Raw genomic sequence first — 17,031 nt, forward strand, 5'->3', positions numbered from 1 at the left:
ATCAGGACTGCATATGACCGAGGCACACAGGGCCAACACCCGGCATCGTGGTGTGGGGAGCGATCTCCTACACTGGCCGTACACCACTGGTGATCGTCGAGGGGACACTGAATAGTGCACGGTACATCCAAACCGTCATCGAACCCATCGTTCTACCATTCCTAGACCGGCAAGGGAACTTGCTGTTCCAACAGGACAATGCACGTCCGCATGTATCCCGTGCCACCCAACGTGCTCTAGAAGGTGTAAGTCAACTACCCTGGCCAGCAAGATCTCCGGATCTGTCCCCCATTGAGCATGTTTGGGACTGGATGAAGCGTCGTCTCACGCGGTCTGCACGTCCAGCACGAACGCTGGTCCAACTGAGGCGCCAGGTGGAAATGGCATGGCAAGCCGTTCCACAGGACTACATCCAGCATCTCTACGATCGTCTCCATGGGAGAATAGCAGCCTGCATTGCTGCGAAAGGTGGATATACACTGTACTAGTGCCGACATTGTGCATGCTCTGTTGCCTGTGTCTATGTGCCTGTGGTTCTGTCAGTGTGATCATGTGATGTATCTGACCCCAGGAATGTGTCAATAAAGTTTCCCCTTCCTGGGACAATGAATTCACGGTGTTCTTATTTCAATTTCCAGGAGTGTAGACATGAAGCCGTGCTTAATGCGTAGCTAGAGGTCATGCCAAGTAGTACGTAAGTCTGTGCCTGACGTTCAAGAACGGGCCGAAATAATTTTCCTATTTCCTGTTCCTGTGTTATTATTTTATTTCTTTGTTTTAGAGAATTGGATAATCAAATTTTAAGAGCCGTTACTGGGCAAGTGGTCACCTGAGTTAGTCCGGCTTGAGTTCATTGGTACCGCGTATAATTAAAGGTTTATTTATAACCAGTTGGGCAGATATGTTTGTCTATCTGATGCGCCACAATGTTGTCTGCCGCTGTTTATGTTTCAGATAACTGGCAGTGGTGGACGCAAGCAAATTCCGATCGGGGTATCACGGTGGAGGAAGGAAATTTAAGGACCTGGATCGATGTCTGTGGTTACGTTGTTAGTGTCCTGCAAATCCATCCTCCGGCGGAGCGTTGTGCTTTTCTGGAAGCTTAATTGTAGCCCAAAGTTGAGTATAGTTCCATTTTACCTTCTCGTCCGTGAATCTCCTCTACCTGGTAGCACCTTTCGGTCTGCTCGCGTCCATCGCTAGTTTTCAACGTAAAAATTGTACCTGCTCCATGTTAAGACTATTTAATATCCTATTATTATATTCTGGCCATGAAATGTATGTGAATCTCGTACCTGTGAGTAATACTAAAGAGGAGCTAAGTCGAGTGCATTAATCTGATAATACTTTTAATTTGTTACAATTGATCAAAATCAGTCCATGGAAGCAGTTTCAGAATTTGATATGGATGCCAGTTCCGATGTAAGTCATGAAACATTCAGTTATGTCAGTTAAATTTTATTAACGGGGTTTTATGAACATTGTTTTGATTACTGAAAATTGCTTGAGTAAATTTTGAAAGATCTGGGTCTGTCACATTTAAATGCATTAATGTTCCAATCTGAGTACTGCTACTGGTTCTGTAGGCCAGGTGCCTTTTATTATAATTGTGTTGCTCTTGATTTCATTAACAGCATGTGTTTGTAATGAAGAAGTGTGTGGCAAGTACAAACTGCTTATGTGTTTAATTTCGATGTGTCGAAAGGAAGGACGCATCAGTCAGTTTGTGCACAAAATCCTGCACTGGGAACACTTTCGCAATTACGAACAGCTATAGGGGCAGCATGGCTCTATATTTCTGCACGGGACTTAAAGCGAGTTGTTGAGTGCATGCCACGTCGAGTTGCTGCACTGCACGAGGCAAAAGGAGGTCTGACTCAGTATTAGGAAGTATCCCATGACTTCTGTCACCTCAGTGTACAGTCGCTAACAGTCGACGGTCAGGGTGTGAGTGAGTGGACAAACAGGGCAGCGCTGTCGCCTTCTGCCTGGCAGGGTCGCCACGCCTCCGCTGTGTTGCCAGGTGCACACGAGGCGGCGTGCACGAGCAGCGCCGGCAGACTGGTGCTGCTGGGCGTGCTGATGGTGGCCACGACGGTGCCCGCAGCCTACTCGGCGGTGCTGGTCTCCCTGGCTGTCCGCTACCCGGACTTGCCCTTCTATGACCTGCCGGGCCTGCTGAGACACGGGGGCTACACTGTTGGCGTTCTGAGGAACTCCACGGAGCACAGCTTCTTCAGCGTGAGTTTCTCTCATATGCTGAACTTCCACTGACTCTACAATGCTGGCCTGGAGCACGATGCCTCCTACGCATGGCCACTGCAATATGATGGTAGTTTGAAAAGTTCTCAGAACAGCATAGAACAAAAGTACTTACATCACTGAAACTTTTTTTTTATTTTTCAATGTAGTCTCCTTGTAGATTAATGCACTTGGTCCAACGATGCTCCAGTGTCTTGATCCCACCTCGAAAATGAGTTTCCTCCAGACCTGCAAAATAGTTGTCAACTCCGGCGTTCAGTTCTTCGTTTGAAGTGAATCTTCGTCCACCAAGACAAGTTTCAGTTTTGGAAAGAGATGGAAGTCTGACGGAGCCATATCAGGTGAATAAGGCTGGGGTGGCAATAATTCATACCTTAGTTGGTGTAATTTTACCATGGCGAAGGCACATGTGTGTGGGCGCGCATTGTCTTGATGGAAGATGACTTTCTTCCTTGCAAAACCTGGCCTTTTTTCGCGTATCTTTTGTTGCAATTTGTCCAGGAGTTAGCACAGTATTCACCAGTAATTGTTTGCCCAGTGGGGAGATAATCTACTAACAGAATCCCTTCGCAACCCAGAACACTGATGCCATTACCTTTCCCGCCGAAGGAATTGTGCCGGCCGAAGTGGCCGTGCGGTTAAAGGCGCTGCAGTCTGGAACCGCAAGACCACTACGGTCGCAGGTTCGAATCCTGCCTCGGGCATGGATGTTTGTGATGTCCTTAGGTTAGTTAGGTTTACGTAGTTCTAAGTTCTAGGGGACTGATGACCTCAGCAGTTGAGTCCCATAGTGCTCAGAGCCATTTGAAGGAATTGTCTTTGCTTTCTCTGGTGGCGGAGAATCAGCTTGTTTCTACTGCTTTGACTGTTGTTTTGTCTCTAGGGCATAGTAATGCACCTAAGTTTCATCTGTGAACCTTGTTAGTTTCTCATAAAACGGGCCAAACATTGTTCCAATATGTCCATTCTCATGCGTTTTTGATCCAGCATCAAGAGTCGCGGCACCCATCTTGCAGATAATTTTTTTCATTTCTGATTCTTCAGTTAAAATGTGGTATACCCTTTCAGATGACATCTGGCAAGCGTGAGCAATTACACGCTCTTTCCAACCGGCGATCCTCCATGACCATTTTGCGCACTTTTTTAATGATTTCTGGAGTAGTGACATAGCTTGGCCGAGCACTGCGCGGATCATCATCCAAGCTCTCTCGACCAAATTTAAATTCATTTGTCCACTTGGCAACAGTTGAGTATGAAGGTGCAGGGTCCCCAGAGTATTCTGGAAATCGGCAAGAATGTCCTTTGCTTTCATACCTCCGTTTATGAAGTACTTAATCATTGCTCCAATCTCGATTTTTCCCATCTTCGCAAATCACTACACGGAAACAACAACAGAGCCACGTCACCACCACAGCTCTCTTCCAAGAGCACTGACGACAAGAGTGATTACAGGCAAGAGTCCAATGAATATCACGTGAACAACTCGTTGCGCTAGCGCTGATCTCTCATGATGATTCCGAGAGCTTTTCAAACCACCCTTGTATAATGTGATGCCCATAGCACTGACGAACTGAAAAGCCTCTAGTCAGCAATATAGACTCATGTTTTTGGTCATATTACTTTTCTTCGATGTAATATGCTGAGATAGCATTTAGTGAAGTTTTGTTTCACTAATTTAAGTATTAATGGATGCTATACATCATGATGTATGTTAACCATTATCTAAGCAATATAACCAACATTACTCAAGACGCTAATACCAGTTGTCACTGTGATTTCCCTAAATCACTCCAGGCAAATGCCGGGATGGTTCCTCTGAAAGGGCACGGCCGACTTCCTTCCCCATCCTTCCCCAATCCGATGAGACCGATGACCACGCTGTCTGGTCTCCTTCCCCAAAACCAACCAACCAGTTGTCACAGTTGATTAATATTATGAACAACAGGTCTTCCCATTGCAGACATGAAATAATAATATAGGGTGTTTCATGTACGATGCAAGAGATGTGGCTGGTGTTGTGCAAGAACCTATACCGAGGAGGTAGGCTCAGCTCATCGGTGGTGCTTTGGTCCATTTCCTGGACACTAGCAGATTGCGTACAGTTTTAACTGAACTGCAGACAGGTGGGTCAGTAGCACCCACTCATAGAAATGAAATGAACTAGCACACACCACCAATTCATCTATGGCAGTTTGTTCGATGGTAGGAACTACCCTAGTAACACAGTATTCCAAGGTGTTCTGATGTACGGGAATACCCTTGAAATACACTAGCGGGGAAGGACAATTCCAATACTAAAAAATAATTAATGTAGAGTAATGAAATTTCGGGAATGCATTCCTCTACGAAATGTATTTAAGTGACAAACATTGCAAGTGCGAGTTAAGCCATTTTCAAATGTGAAATGCAGGTACGTTAATAAGCAGTGTAATCTCCAGAATGTTGAATTCAGACAGGCATTCAAATGTGAATGAATTGTGTTTACAGGTGCCGGATGTCAGGTTGTGGCATGGAGTTCTATGCCTGTTGCACTTGGTCGGTCAATACAGGAACAGTTAGTATTGGTTGTGGATGACACTTGAGTTGTCTCCCGGTAATGAACCAGCATCCCGACCATGTACCAGTATTTACGGATGGCTCTAAACAGGGGGACTCTGTTGGTTGTGCTGTTGTTTTCCCTGATCGAGTCGTCAAGTTACGGCTTCCTGCGGCGTTTACCATCTTTGATGCCGAATTGTTTGCGATCTTGCGGGCATTGGAGCAGATGAGATGTGTTCCCAGTCTTAAGTTTCTCATCTGTTCTGACTCCCTGAGCGCCCTTCAGACCATGCAACACTTGCACCCAGCGGATACGGTCGTCCAGAACATCCACGATGCCCTACTCCACCTGCAACGGCAGGGGAAGGAGGTTTTTTTCTGCTGGATGCCGGAGCACGTGGGTTATGGGGAAACGAACTGGCGGATGTCGCTGCCGAAGATGCATGTTCCCTCCCTCACGTTGTTGAATGTGCCGTCCCCCTCCATGCTGTTACCTCCCTTTTGCGTTTTCGTGTTATGCGTCAATGGGAAGAGGAGTGGCTGGCAGTCGGTGAAAATAAGCTGCGTCTGGTCAAGGCCACCACGCGGCCATGGCGTACGTCCTACCAGTCATGCAGGCGGGATGAGGTTCTCCTCACTCGCCTCCGCATCGGGCACAGTCGCTTAACGCACGGTTTTTTACTCCGGCGGGAGGTCTCCCCAATCTGCAGTGCTTGTGGCGTCCAGATTACTGTCCGCCACATTTTACTTCACTGTCCTTTATTCTCTGACCAGAGGGCGGTGGTTTCCTTGCCACCGGATTTGCCCTCTATTTTGCAAGACGACGCAACGACTGTGGTTAAGGTCTTACGGTTTTGTGTCCTGTCCTATTTGTTGCCTCGGATTTTAGGGAGAGGATTTTAATGTGCTGCTGGGTGACTGGCTCACCCAGGTTTTAGGTAAGAGGTCCGCCAGCCACGATTACCTACTTGTTTCACTTCGATTTCTGTTCTCTTTTCCTTGTGTTTCCTTTCCTTTTTTAGTGCGTTTCTTCTCCTCTTGTTTTGCCTCTGATTTGTGAGGACTTGGAACTGCGTCAGGCCTGTGTCTTTTAGCCGTTCCCCTTGTTCGCTGCCCGTCTTCGACCCTTCACCGCATGTGTTCCTGTTTCTATGCGTTTGGGCGCTGATGACCATGCTGTTTAGCGCCCGAAAACCTCAAACTACACACACACGCGCCCATATGTGCTCGACTGGAGACAGATCTGGTGATCGAGCAGGCCAAGGCAACCTGTCGACACTCTGTAGAGCACGTTGGGTTACAACAGCGGCATGTGGGCGAGCGTTATCCTGTTGCAAGAAACGCCCTGCAATGCTGTTCATGAATGGCAGCTCAGCAGGTCAGATCACCGCATTGACGTACAAATTTGCAGTCAAAGTGCCTCGGATAACCACGAGAGTGCTCCCCCTGTCCTACGAAATCGCACCCCAGACCATAACTCCAGGTGTAGATCCACATCGTCTAGCACGCACGCGACAGACCTCCATCCTCCCCTCCAATGAGCCCTCGCTTGACATCATTGAAGTCGCAAATGGCGGTGGTGTGGGGTCAAAGGGATACGCGACACAGGGCGTCTGGCTCGTTGCTGTTCTTGAAGTAACCGATTTGTAACAGTTTGTTGTGTTACTGTGGTATCAGCTGCTGCTCAAGCTGCAGATGCAGTACAATACTCCAGAGCCATACGCTAAACATGATGGTCTTTCCTCTCGACAGTGCCACGTCACCGTCCAGATGGGTAACCTGTTAGACTTCAACTCTTTCACTGTATATGAAATTTTCATAGAAATTTTGCAAAATGGTTCAAATGGCTCTGAGCACTATGGGACTTAACATCTGTAGTCATCAGTCCCCTAGAACTTAGTACTACTTAAACCTAACTAACCTAAGGACATCATACACATCCATGCCCGAGGCAGGATTCGAACCTGCGACCGTAGCAGTCGCGCGGTTCCGGACTGAGCGCCTAGAACCGCTAGACCACCGCGGCCGGCGAAATTTTGCACATGCAAAAGCTTTGTTCGGAAATAGTGCCGAAAAACTTCACAACTGAGCAGAAGGGGAATAGAAGAATCGTGTGCGTTAATCATCTTGAGAGGACTGCCATTGCCCACGAATGGTTCAGTCCTGTGATCACAGGTGATGAATCCTGGATTTTTGAGTACGACCTAGGGACAAAGCGGCAATGTGAGGAATGACACACTGATACATCTCCTCGAACGAAAAAAGCTCCAATAAGCAAATAAAAGATAAAACAATTTTGATTTGGTTATCTGGCAATAGGGGCATCGTGCATAAGTAATGTGTTCTTTCAAGACAAACTGTCAACAAAGATATCCTCGGAGTGCTCAGGAAAAGGGTGAACCGAATGAGACTGGACAAGTGAATGCTGCGTCGTGACAAAATTCCATGTCATACTGTTATTTCTGTCACGCAATTTTTGACCTCAAAAGACATTCCTGTTGCTCCAAGGCCCCAGTGTTCACCTGATCTGAGTCCTTGTGAATTTTTCTTTTCCCTAAATTGAAAAATGACTTAAAAGGACGTCATTTTAGAACGCTGTAGAATATTCAAAAGAATGTAACCGACATGTTAAAGGCCGTCCCAGCTGAAGTCTTTCGGTGCTGCTACCATGACTGGGAATAATGACTCCTCCGGTGTATAGCTGCCGAAGGGAACTGCTTAGAAGGGGATAATATTGGTGTTTGAAAAAAAAGATAAAACCTTTGGTAGATAAAAAATCAGTCTCATTACTTTTATCACACACCTCGTATTGTTCGCAAACCTATCAAAAGTTATGATAGGATGTAAAAAGATCGGTCCAGTAACCGGTGTTACACTAATTGCACACCACACGTTGTGCTGTGTTATGCCACTTTGATCTATGTAAGTGGCGCGGCGAGATATGATTCAAATCTGTAATCTGACAACGGCCCTGCCTTCAAGACTAGACACAACTCGTCCCAGTACGTATATAATCCGTTAAATTTTAGTCCAAGAGGTTTAATTGTGAGAATTTAAAAGGGACTGTGGATAAACTACGCATCCGATTAAAGCAGAAGCACACAGGTTACATGCCCCTATTACATCGTACACACTCTGTCAATACTACTACACTCCTGGAAATGGAAAAAAGAACACATTGACACCGGTGTGTCAGACCCACCATACTTGCTCCGGACACTGCGAGAGGGCTGTACAAGCAATGATCACACGCACGGCACAGCGGACACACGAGGAACCGCGGTGTTGGCCGTCAAATGGCGCTAGCTGCGCAGCATTTGTGCACCGCCGCCGTCAGTGTCAGCCAGTTTGCCGTGGCATACGGAGCTCCATCGCAGTCTTTAACACTGGTAGCATGCCGCGACAGCGTGGACGTGAACCGTATGTGCAGTTGACGGACTTTGAGCGAGGGCGTATAGTGGGCATGCGGGAGGCCGGGTGGACGTACCGCCGAATTGCTCAACACGTGGGGCGTGAGGTCTCCACAGTACATCGATGTTGTCGCCAGTGGTCGGCGGAAGGTGCACGTGCCCGTCGACCTGGGACCGGACCGCAGCGACGCACGGATGCACGCCAAGACCGTAGGATCCTACGCAGTGCCGTAGGGGACCGCACCGCCACTTCCCAGCAAATTAGGGACACTGTTGCTCCTGGGGTATCGGCGAGGACCATTCGCAACCGTCTCCATGAAGCTGGGCTACGGTCCCGCACACCGTTAGGCCGTCTTCCGCTCACGCCCCAACATCGTGCAGCCCGCCTCCAGTGGTGTCGCGACAGGCGTGAATGGAGGGACGAATGGAGACGTGTCGTCTTCAGTGATGAGAGTCGCTTCTGCCTTGGTGCCAATGATGGTCGTATGCGTGTTTGGCGCCGTGCAGGTGAGCGCCACAATGAGGACTGCATACGACCGAGGCACACAGGGCCAACACCCGGTATCATGGTGTGGGGAGCGATCTCCTACACTGGCCGTACACCACTGGTGATCGTCGAGGGGACACTGAATAGTGCACGGTACATCCAAACCGTCATCGAACCCATCGTTCTACCATTCCTAGACCGGCAAGGGAACTTGCTGTTCCAACAGGACAATGCACGTCCGCATGTATCCCGTTCCACCCAACGTGCTCTAGAAGGTGTAAGTCAACTACCCTGGCCAGCAAGATCTCCGGATCTGTCCCCCATTGAGCATGTTTGGGACTGGATGAAGCGTCGTCTCACGCGGTCTGCACGTCCAGCACGAACGCTGGTCCAACTGAGGCGCCAGGTGGAAATGGCATGGCAAGCCGTTCCACAGGACTACATCCAGCATCTCTACGATCGTCTCCATGGGAGAATAGCAGCCTGCATTGCTGCGAAAAGTGGATATACACTGTACTAGTGCCGACATTGTGCATGCTCTGTTGCCTGTGTCTATGTGCCTGTGGTTCTGTCAGTGTGATCATGTGATGTATCTGACCCCAGGAATGTGTCAATAAAGTTTCCCCTTCCTGGGACAATGAATTCACGGTGTTCTTATTTCAATTTCCAGGAGTGTACACTCATCAATAGTGTTACAATGAGTTGAAATGGTGAGTGGTCAACACACTTTAGTATTGGTACTTATCGTGACGGTAACAAGGATTTGATTGAATCATGTGCACACTGCACTTTATCTAAAACATAAATACACTCGTTCAGTGAGCCGTAAATACTGCTATCGACAACAACAGTTCAACATCACTCAGTAAAATTGCGTACGTTATAAACCGTAACTTGCGCCAACTATCGCGTTATTATTCACGTTGGAAATGATTAAAACCTCTTAATGACAGCAAACAACTTTATAATCCGAAACAACTATAGCTATCGCTGGTCATTTATGTTATTGGTTCAAATGGCTCTTAGCTCTATGGGACTTAACATTTGAGGTCATCAGTCCCCTAGACCTTAGAACTACTTAAACCTAACTAACCTAAGGGCATCACACACATCCATGCCAGAGGCAGGATTCGAACCTGCGACCGTTGCGGTTGCGCTGTTCCAGACTGAAGCGCGTAGAACCGCTCGGCCACACAGGCCGGCCACTTATGTTATTCACACTAATGATCGGTATACTTTACTACGCGGAAATCTTTCACTCACTGCCCCAAAAAAATGACCTAAAATCTCGTCATAAATATTTACCGTGATAAAAATGTCAGTTACTTTCGGTAAATCTCAATTTCATATACATTTGTTCAGTTATATTTAATAAACCGTTTCTTATTATGATAATTCCGGACGTAGCAAACAAAGCTATAATTTCATTGCAAACTAGCGATGTAGCGATAGCTATCTCTAAGACACTATAGATTCTCTTGCGATCTGTACACATCATTTCTTACTGTCACTTTTCCTTATTTCTTTCTCTTCAAATCCGTGATATAATCGTTAAGTGAACAAAAACGTTAATACTTTTTCCTTTCCTTTAAATAACATCTAATGAAATCCTTTTTCTCTAATTATTGATTTTAAAGCCTAATAAAATCTCTACAGGACATTAATTCTTTGAGTCTAGCTCTTTGAAACATGGAATAACTGACTTTTAAAAAGGGGCTTCACTTCTTTCCACTGTAAAATTAGAATCCGAACTCAGAACTAAGTTTGACTTTCCTTTATTGAAAAACAAATGGTTCAAATGGCTCTGAGCACTATGCGACTTAACTTCTGAAGTCATCAGTCGCCTAGCCCGAGGCAGGATTCGAACCTGCGACCGTAGCGGTCGCCGGCTCGAGACTGCAGCGCCTAGAACCGCACGGCCACTTCCTTTATTGAAATCAAATTAGTATCTCACATACAACTATCATGTGGACGAGTGAAATTCAAAATATCTAAGCCCTACTCAAATCTGGATAGGACAGACAAAACAAAAACGCAAACAAAAATCCTACATGCCATCACTACTTCTGTACTAACTGGTGTTGGCAATCGCGTTCCCTTGAACAATACCTAAGTTAAATTTTCCACTCGTCCCCTACCAAGCAATGAAATTGAATGTCGTCGAATAATATTAATTGGTTCCGCTAGAGTAAGTAGTCTATCTTCAAAGATTAGGGTCACAAAATTTACGGGTAACAATAACTGTGTCCTCTTTTACGTACGTCGTGCAGATCCTGGTTCCCGGCCTTATAAAACACCACTTGAGACTTAAACTCAATGGTACACAAAATCACAAATATTACGCCACTAATCCTGTAGTGCTTTCTCAAAATATACACTAACATAAACCGCTCAACACTGAACTACCTTGGGGTGGATGTCCAAAATTACATAAATATCGCAACCGCTCAATTACCTTACAGCGTGCTTGAACACAATATCCACCAACTACCACAACGACTTCTAGATTTTTGTGAGCACCAGGAATACCACGAATCGCACTCTGGTAAGTCCATTCCATGCACGCTATTGCAGCGTCAATTAACCAATTCCTCCACATATACGATCGTGTGAAACATCTCTCCAGAGGTACGACCAAAGAAACACAAATCAATTATTTTAACGTACACTACTTTCTCTCGCAGAACAATATAAACTGAAGCAGATGCAATGCTAAACGTGTCTAACAACTAGGTCACACTAAGTTCTGATCAACAACACCGACCGAATACTAACTCAATAATTCAATAAAACTTCTTGACGATATCCTCACAAAATTTGTTAATCGCGATCTCTATATCCGGTGACTGTTACACACGATAATCAATTAGAGCTTGCACCTACCAGCTCTAGCGTAGGCTTTCCTAGCAAGACCCAAATCAGAACTGAGCCTGTAAATCCAAAAAACCATAGGAGAATCAATTTAGACAATCACTTCACAATTCCATTGCTTTTAACAATTAAATGTAAGTTCTTCGGCTGCCTTTGTCTCGTTGAATAGCAACCAGTTCGATGCGATGATATTTCTGGCTCGGATAGCTGAATGCTGCTGCCGGCGCCAGGAGACTCTTGACCGCAACTTGATCCTTCTGTAAAGCGCGGTTGAAAGCTCACTTTCCTACAACAGTTGCACACATAGAGACTTCAAGTGCAAAATTACACACAATTTTAGCCATTCATCATGTGTGTAATACTTGCCAACCGCTAAGTTAATATGTTGAAGCGAATTAAAGTCCACGAGGGCACCCAGAAACGTTTGTCACAATGTCATCAGCAAACCCTCCTGTTTCATGCACTTGACGCAGCTGAAGAGGATTCTCCGAACACCAGCATCTATTATTGTGCGACAGCACGAAGGCATACTTGATTCGAAAAAATGGGCCTTTCAGGATCGAAATATCCGTCTTGGACAGTCATCAATAGCCAGTTGCAGTACCGACGTCGAGCAAAAGTCTATACAATACCGGTACCTTGTATGGTTTCATTTGGGGTTTGAATACATCTCCATGAACGGGCCAAAGCGTCGCCGGCGATCAGAGCCTACCTTCCGGATATTAGTTCTCGAACAACGCTAGACACAACTCTTCCATCGTATGTGAAACACACAGCATTTGGAACACCATCTACTGAGGTCATGTGTATACCGAAACTGACCGGGCGATCAGGGTGCTGTTACTCTTGTCACTACGAAATGGCAATATTACCCTATTTTTTACCATCGCTTGAATTACTGGCAAGCAGAGCCATAGGCGCCTAGTTTCGCAGGAGATGATTTGCGGTAACATCCTCGGAGCTGGTTATAAATTCTTACAGCCCATGTTAAAAAGTAAAATGCGTCATGTTACAAAATTTAAACTTCTGAATAGAACAATATTTCGTGGCACACTTCATAGGTTTGTGTCACTCAGTGAAACGACACGGGTCAGGTATCCTCAATTTACTTTGTATTTCGTGGTGAAAGCTGGAAATCTAATACTGCGACAGTCGTCGAGAGAGAATGGGAACACTGGTGTATTTGAAAGGGATAAACATTAAAGCATTCTTGCAAACCTTAGAGATATACAGTATTATGTGGGAACTAATAGACAGACTTACTGTACAGACACACTGAACTTGATCTAAAAATTCATTAAAGCAACGTTAATCTTAACAGCAAAAATAGCAGTAAATTAACTAGGTTATCACTAACAGTAATTCCAACGAATATCTGTCAGCCCTCGGAAGTATTCTGATTGTGCGACTCTTTCGCTGAATGGCGTGTGTCGTTTGGTGGGAAAGTCCTAGGTGGTTATAATTAAACTTTCCGTATTTAACACGTTATAATGGGGAAACTAATTACCACACGAGTACCAAAGTTGGCAGCATTAATGTCCAGAGTATGTGGTGCATGATCTCCATGCGTCACAGCGTCACTGACCAGTTCCAACTACGGCCACCAGGTGCCGTGATCAGTCGTTGTGCCTCATTGTCTCACGCACCTGACCAGCCGCAGTGCACTTGTTGATGTGTCAACATGAACATGGACAAAAGTAGCAGGGCATTATTGGTGAAACTCTATTATCAAAACAACAAAAAAATGGCTCTGAGCACTATGGGACTTAACTTCTAAGGTCATCAGTCCCCTAAAAGTTAGAACTACTTAAACCTAACTAACCTAAGGACATCACACACATCCATGCCCGAGGCAGGATTCGAACCTGCGACCGTAGCAGTCGCGCGGTTCCAGACTGTAGCGCCTAGAACCGCTCGCCCACCCCGGCCGGCTGTCAAAACAACAGTGTTGATTTCGCTCCCCACTTTCTTGCAATGATTGGAGTTGACGAGGGCTGGCCCTGAACAGACGAAGCTCAATTTTCTCTGACGAGTGAGGTGAACACACAGAATTGCCAAGTGTGAAGATCTTCACCTACAGTCACTATGCATGAAGTTCCTCTGTATTGTGAATGTGTCACCATTCATCATGGGCCCATTCTTATTTGAACAGGTTGGCGCTCAAGTACCAAAGACGTGCAGTGTGACTGGTCAGCGTTACTGCGATATGCTTCGCCACCATTCATACCTGCCCTAGAGGAGAGAGACGCATTAAACTCAACAGTTTTCATCCAAGCTTGGGCCCCATCGCACATCGCTCATGATGTTCACCAGCTTCTCTGAAACACATTTTGAAACGATCGAATTACCAGGCGATCGTTTTTAAATGCTTAGCCAGCGCGATCATCTGATCTCACTCGTTGTGATTTCTGGTTGCGGGCATACCTGAAGGGCAGGGTTTACCTGCGAATCATTCATATATCTACTGATCTGAAGCAAAGCATGTCAAGAGAGGTAGCCAGCATAGCAACGGACGTGCTTCGTTCTACTGTGCAGAATGCAATCCTGCGCTTTCAGACTCTTCTAGACACTGGTGCCATATTGAGCCCCTTTTGTAGCAGTAATGGTACCGGTATGTAATGGTACGATGTACCGTAGAAGCACATTAAAAGTGTTTCAATTGAATTGATTCTGCATTATTTCTCTTCCCCATGTCCTCAACATTAATGCTACCAAGTTTGATCCACATATAGTAATTAGTTTCCATGTTATAACGTGTTAAATAGGGAAAGTTTAATCATAACCACCTGGTAGAACGACAAGGAGGACACACAGGAGTGTGTCATCAAATGGTAGAGGTGACAAACACATCTGATGCCAAATGTAGAGGTCAAGACTTGACCTCTATGGCGACAGATACTGCTGGTAGATGAGGTGGTGTACAATGCCCCATCACAGAAAAGTTTCTAGTTGAGACCGTTATTTATTCCAAACAGTTACAGTGGAAGTGGAGTCACAGCTGGAGAGGCGGTCAATGATCTCCATTACATAGGTGACCATGAGTGGCGTAGCTTGCCGGTGTCAGAAACAGGAGGATGGCGTGTGGTGGCTGTCACTGGGGCACTTTTCTCAGCACAGCGGCAGAGGTACTGATGCAAGGGGTGATGGCAGCAGAAAGCAGCCAAGACTAGTGGCCTTTTTATGCATCTTGGCAGGAACCACACCAGGCAGGTGGTGCCAAACGATGGCATCCAGCATAGCTGATGACGATGGCATGTGCCTGCACCAGGTGTTGGACAGCTGCAGCTCGAACTGGCTCAGGCCGACAAGCAGTGACAGTGTGCCTGCTCAGGCATTGGTGGCTGGGAGCCAGATGGCTCAGACCTGAACCCAGGGGGTAGCTGTCAGCAGATTGTAGGAAAGTGAGACCCAACGGTGCAAAGGCACCAAGTTCACAGCATTCATACGCAGTTCAGGCACTGGCCTGCAGCTATTCACTGCACAGTCTGATGGTGGTGCTCGCCAGTTCATCTCAGACTGCAAGCAGACTTCTTGTTTTGGCTAGTGGCTGGCGTCATCTGTGTAGACGAGCTTACTGACCATAGCTGACTACAAGTGAGAGCGAGAGTATAAATCAGGCGGTATTTATACAATCCAGGCTGACTGGTGTTTCTGAAACGGCATTAATCCTGGGCACTACATCATAACAGGCTGACGGTGGTGGGTGAAATTGTTGGAAAAGCATGACGCCATTTTCCGGGGCTTTCTTGTTTTTTCAGCTGCTCCAGAAGCCTTGTTGGTGCTGAAATGTATTACAACTCCGACTTTACGAAGGTTGCGCGGCTTCTTTCGCATTATCAGCATACCAAATAAATATTCTTGTGTAAAGAATATGCGTTCTTGTGCCATGACACGAAGTTGTTGAGCTGATTGCGATACTCTCCCCGTGACATTGTCCTACTGAATTGATGCAGGAGCTATGTGGTTCACTAACTGGAAGAGTGGCGGAACACCATAATGAAATTAAAAATAGTTCCTATCCCCATGTCCTGACCAAAGTTTTGGAAGGCATTTTTCCTTGATTTCCAAGCGAACGTTTGGACTGGAACTTCCTTTCAAAATATTGCCAATTAAGTGTTCCTTTGCCCTATTTCCTGCTTGCCAGGAATCTGGCTGGAAAGAACAAAGTTCTAAACAGCCTGTCAGAGGTCTGCATTTATGTGGAGGCTACCTAGGCTGTATAACAAAAGGACCGGCACCACTAACAATTAAAATTACCAAAAAAATGTTTTAATACTATGGTGCGAGACTTTTTATAATAGTAGAACTAACGTAGCATAGTATTTCAGTGGACAGCTGGTATGAATTCATTTCTCATATCCCGCATTCTCTCAAGTGAAATTACCAGTGGCACCCAGTCAATCGTGTGGCATTTGGTTAGCAAAATCTCTAAAAAATCTCAAAGAACGATTAAAGGAATTTTGCCATTGAAATATGAGATCGATTCTGGAGAAATCGGATTTCTTCCATCACTCATTTCTTCCAAACCAGGGTTACAAATGTCAAATACTGATTTCCTAGTATCGAATTCACTTACAAGAATATAGTGTCTCTTTTGATCATAAACAGCAGATAGAATAAGGCCATTTTCAAAGCTGAAGTTGATAAGAATGTTAGAGACAGGATCAACATTTTGGCTTTGCCCAATACTGAAAGTATTATATCTGAAACGTTCATTTTAAGGATTGTTAGTAAGAAGAGTATTGTGCTTGAATGCAGTGCTTAGTTGATAATTTCTTTCGTTATTTTGCATTAGCCAAACAGAAATATTCGCTTATAGCTGCAGTATGATGTGCATTAACCTAGCAAAAATATTCGCTTATAGCTTCAATACGATGTCTTTAAAAATGAAATGTTGATTTTTGAACGGACACGAATCTCAATTTTTGTTCTTTTTATAAAAAAAAAACAGTTGTTCCTAGCGATTTTAATAAATAAATGTTTTCAGCTGTCTTAATTTTTTTAAGTCTCATCAATTTATTAATTCATAAACTGTATAGGTACACTACTCATACAATAATAACTGATAGTGACTTCAATCTAATCTGGATATGTTGGCGAAAATACATTTCAAATTCGGTAGAAGGCATAAAACGTCGTCCGAAATCGTTCTATCACTTTTTCCGAAAATTATTTTGAAAAATTAGTCCAAAGGTCAGCGGACGAGTAAAAACTTGATCTCTTAGCAACAAATAATCCTGAGCAAGTAGGGAGCATCATGACAGATAAGGGGATTAGTCATCACAAGATCGTTGTAACGAGACTGAACACCGTAATATCCATGCCCAGCAAAAATAAACTCAATATATATCTAGAATGAGATTTTCACTCTGCAGCGGAGTGTGCGCTGATATGAAACTTCCTGGCAGATTAAAACTGCAGAGTGAAAATCTCATTCTGGAAACATTCCCCAGGCTGCGGCTA

The 17,031-nt window shown here is 45.3% G+C and overlaps 1 protein-coding gene across 1 annotated transcript in view; it reads left to right on the forward strand.

Moving 5' to 3' along the window:
- Positions 1 to 2,029: 2,029 nt before the first annotated feature.
- The window catches only part of LOC124607050 (glutamate receptor ionotropic, delta-1-like), a 64,370-nt gene continuing 49,368 nt past the window's right edge, over positions 2,030 to 17,031 (forward strand). Inside the window, exon 1 of the mRNA XM_047139225.1 lies at positions 2,030 to 2,241. Coding sequence (XP_046995181.1) covers positions 2,083 to 2,241 — 159 coding nt within the window. The 5' untranslated portion in view covers positions 2,030 to 2,082. The remainder of the gene's footprint in view (positions 2,242 to 17,031) is intronic.

This window comes from Schistocerca americana, chromosome 3 (genome assembly GCF_021461395.2).
Source record: "Schistocerca americana isolate TAMUIC-IGC-003095 chromosome 3, iqSchAmer2.1, whole genome shotgun sequence".
NCBI lineage: Eukaryota > Metazoa > Arthropoda > Insecta > Orthoptera > Acrididae > Schistocerca > Schistocerca americana.